Source organism: Myotis brandtii, unplaced genomic scaffold (genome assembly GCF_000412655.1).
Source record: "Myotis brandtii unplaced genomic scaffold, ASM41265v1 scaffold407, whole genome shotgun sequence".
NCBI lineage: Eukaryota > Metazoa > Chordata > Mammalia > Chiroptera > Vespertilionidae > Myotis > Myotis brandtii.
In genome coordinates, this window is record NW_005365639.1 from 508,245 (window position 1) to 511,511 (window position 3,267).

Genomic DNA, 3,267 nt, shown 5'->3' on the forward strand with positions numbered 1-3,267 from the left:
GAGCGGACCTCCGCCTGCTCAGTGTTCGCGTGCTCCCAGACCATGTAGTCAGATAAAGATAGATGATTTCAAAGATTCATGGTTCAGTAAAAATGGAAGATGCAGAAGAGTGCTTATAGTACACTTATTTGTTTAAAAATATGGGTCATATAAACATATTCATGTATTAATATATACAGAGTATTTTGGAAGACTATACAAGAAACCTAATTTGTATAGTTGGTTCTGGGGAGGGGATGGCTTGGGAGATCAGGGAAGACAAGATGAGTTTACAAACTCTTTTAAATTTAAATAATTCAAAAGCAACATTTTAAAAAGTCAATGCTCATTTCATGTTTGAATATTATGTTTCTTTCCTATAATTGAATGAGAAAATGTTTTGAGAATCAACTGGTCAAGTGCTATTCAGTACCCAGTCTGACACTCCTAAAATAGTGAAAAATTATAGAGTATATAATTTGAAAATGTTTTCCAATCATATAGTAATTTTAACCAACACTTGTCAGTCTGAGCAGAATTGGTGCTATTACATAATCCCAAGGACTTGTGTAAAAGAAATGGGGGGTGGGGGGAATCACTATCAAGCCCTGACCTGAGTGGCTCAGTTGGTTGGGCGTTGGCCCATCCACCAAGGGGTTCCTGGTTTGATTCCCAGTCAGGGCACATGCCCAGTAGGGGATGTGTAGGAAGCAGCCCACAGATGTTTCTTTCTCTCTCTCTCTCTCTCTCTCTCTCTCTCTCTCTTCCTAAAAATAATTTTAACAAAATCATTATCAAATTTCCTAATGTTTGTTGGAAGAAAAAAAAGTGAACAGTTGGTTACAACAGTGAAATGGCTTAAGCTTAAATTAATAGGCAACAGACCCATTTGTTTATTTTCATAGGTAGTTTTATTTGGTTTTTAGAAAAATATATACAATTACTGGAACCTCAGTTCTCTTAAATAGTTTTAAATTAAAGTATGCAAGTGCGAGGAGTCATCCATTTCCACAGTTAGAATGATGCCAACACTGTTCAGTAAAGCAGCAGATGGGGTTCCTGCAGCCAAGCCCAACCCCTGACAGGAGCCGCAGGCACTGAGCAGGTCAGCAGCTCAGACAGCACAGGAGAGCTTTTCCCCGTTTGTATTTAAGAAAGGAAATAGGTGTGTGCTCGGCTACCCTAACACTGCACTTTGCGTGAACACACCTGGACGGGGTGGAGGCCTTTGGGGTGGAGCGCAGGCTGACAGGCGAACTTGGGTCCAGCAGAGCTCGCCTTTCTGCAGGGTGCCCAGTGCTTTAGGTCTGTTAGGATTACCTGTCACAGTTCGACTGGTAGCACAGGAAACTCTAAGGTGTGGAGTAATGGTTAATACTGTTTCTTTGGATTAGACCCCTACTTTCTCCTAAATGGCCTTCATGAATTCACAGTATCCAACAGTGCTTGGGAGCAGTTCAGGTTGGTGGTTGACTTCCACATTTTTGAGAAGTTAAGCCAGGAGGCAGCAGGGATCGCCTTAGCTCGGTTTCCCCGGCCCTTTCCCAGTGTAGTAGGCACTGTGTATGTAAGTACATCCTATGGAGGCTCCAGGCCTACCTCTCCAGGAGCACAGCTCTGCCCCCACTGCTTCGGGGCTTCTCAAGAATGGCAGCCTAGTCAGCGCCGGCCAGAGGCCAGTTTGTCATGGGAGGGGCTTACTGCAGGGCTTAAAGGCGCCTGGGTTAGGAAACTGATACCAGGAGCCATCCTCTTTCCTCACTGTATCTACACACTTGCTGAGTCAGCAAAGTAGTGAGCAACTTCAGGCTTTGGGGTCTACAAACATGTCTGAGTGGGAGAAGGGTGATGGGAGATAGGAAATGAGCAGGGGTGCTGGAGGCCCCATTAAGGGGAGGGGAGAGAGCGATATTTCATTCTCTGCTCGTCAATCTCCTGCTTCGTCTTCTGGATGCAGCTGAAGATCTCCTCAAAGAGTGCTTTGTATTCGGGAGGTGGTGTGCTGGTGGGGGACCCAGCAGGCTCGGGGGCACCAGCAGCGGGTGGGTCCCTGGAAGCTGGGTCCCTGGCTGGAGCCCTGGCAGTCTGCACAGCCTTGTGGGACAGTGAGTCCCCCTCCTGCTGTTGGCACTTCTTCAGCAGCTCCTCGTACTTGGCCTTCAGGGCGCTATACTGTGTGTCCACCTCCTGCAGCAGGGACACACCCCTCTGCTTCACAGCCTTGGCCCTCCGGATGCAGGTCTCCTGGTGGCCCTTCACGATGTCACCGCCCGCCAAGCTGCTGAGCACCGTCTCACTGCTGCTGCGCTTGAGGGGCCTCCGCTGGGCCTCGGGCACCGTCAGCAGCATCTCCTCCAGCAGGCTCTGGCCAGGCTCTTTGAAAGGGACAAATAGGGAGTCGGGTACCAGCTTTTCGACCCCATTCACGAAGGGACGCTCCGACTGCAGCACCCGCCGCATTTCAGCCACCTCAGCCTCCAGCTCCAGCGCCCGGGCCTGGTAGGCGCCAGTGGCCCCCAGCTGCTGCTCCAGCTCATTGTTCTCCTTCAGCACAAGCCGTACTCCTCCTCCAAGGCCACCCGCCTCTGCCGCTCCAGGCTCAGCTGTGCCTGCAGCGTCCTCACTGCCTTCTTCAAATGCTTGTTTTCTTCTTCGTCGGGGCTTGGCTGACTTGGCAAGGAAGTGATCTTTTCTGCAAACACATGGTCATACACAAAGTGTCTAGGGAAAATATGGAAAGAATATATTAACCAAGCCAATTGAGAATGGTGAGAGGAAGAGTCGTGATTCTTTTCAGCTAAGTATTTTTGAGGAGCTGTGACAGGGACCGAATTTTTGCCTATTCCTCACTAGAGCAATGGCTAAAAAGAAATTGTGTGAAGTGGGAAAATAAAACAGATTTGAAAATATAATTTTTAGACTAACTTTTTTAAACATGAAAAGTGTCCAGAACACCCATTCCCAAAGACCAGTGGTCTGACTATTAGCTTTCAAGGGAGCCAGAACGACCAGTGTTCTCGGCCTTGGAGAGGTTAGACCAGCCGTGGGCAAACTACGGCCCACGGCTGGTCAGGTGCTCAGTTTCCTGTAACTGCTCCCGATTGGTTGTGTACATCTGCTGAGGAGAATCCTCCGGCTCTGTGTTCCGATCCAGGCAGAATCCTCCGGCTCTGTGTTCTTCCCAAGCTCAGCAGCAAGTTGGAGATCTTGCTGGAGGTCCTGGTGGTCGTACCACGGCTCGTCCTCCTTCATCTCGAACTCCTCCACCAGGTTTCCCGCCAGCATCGC

At 49.0% G+C, this 3,267-nt stretch overlaps 1 protein-coding gene across 1 annotated transcript in view; it reads right to left on the minus strand.

Annotated features, from left to right (window-relative positions):
• Positions 1–887: 887 nt before the first annotated feature.
• Positions 888–3,267, minus strand: part of CDR2 (cerebellar degeneration-related protein 2, 62kDa) — a 37,531-nt gene continuing 35,151 nt past the window's right edge. Inside the window, 2 exon segments of the mRNA XM_005873367.2 lie at positions 888–2,534; positions 2,537–2,700. Coding sequence (XP_005873429.2) covers positions 1,867–2,534; positions 2,537–2,700 — 832 coding nt within the window. The 3' untranslated portion in view covers positions 888–1,866.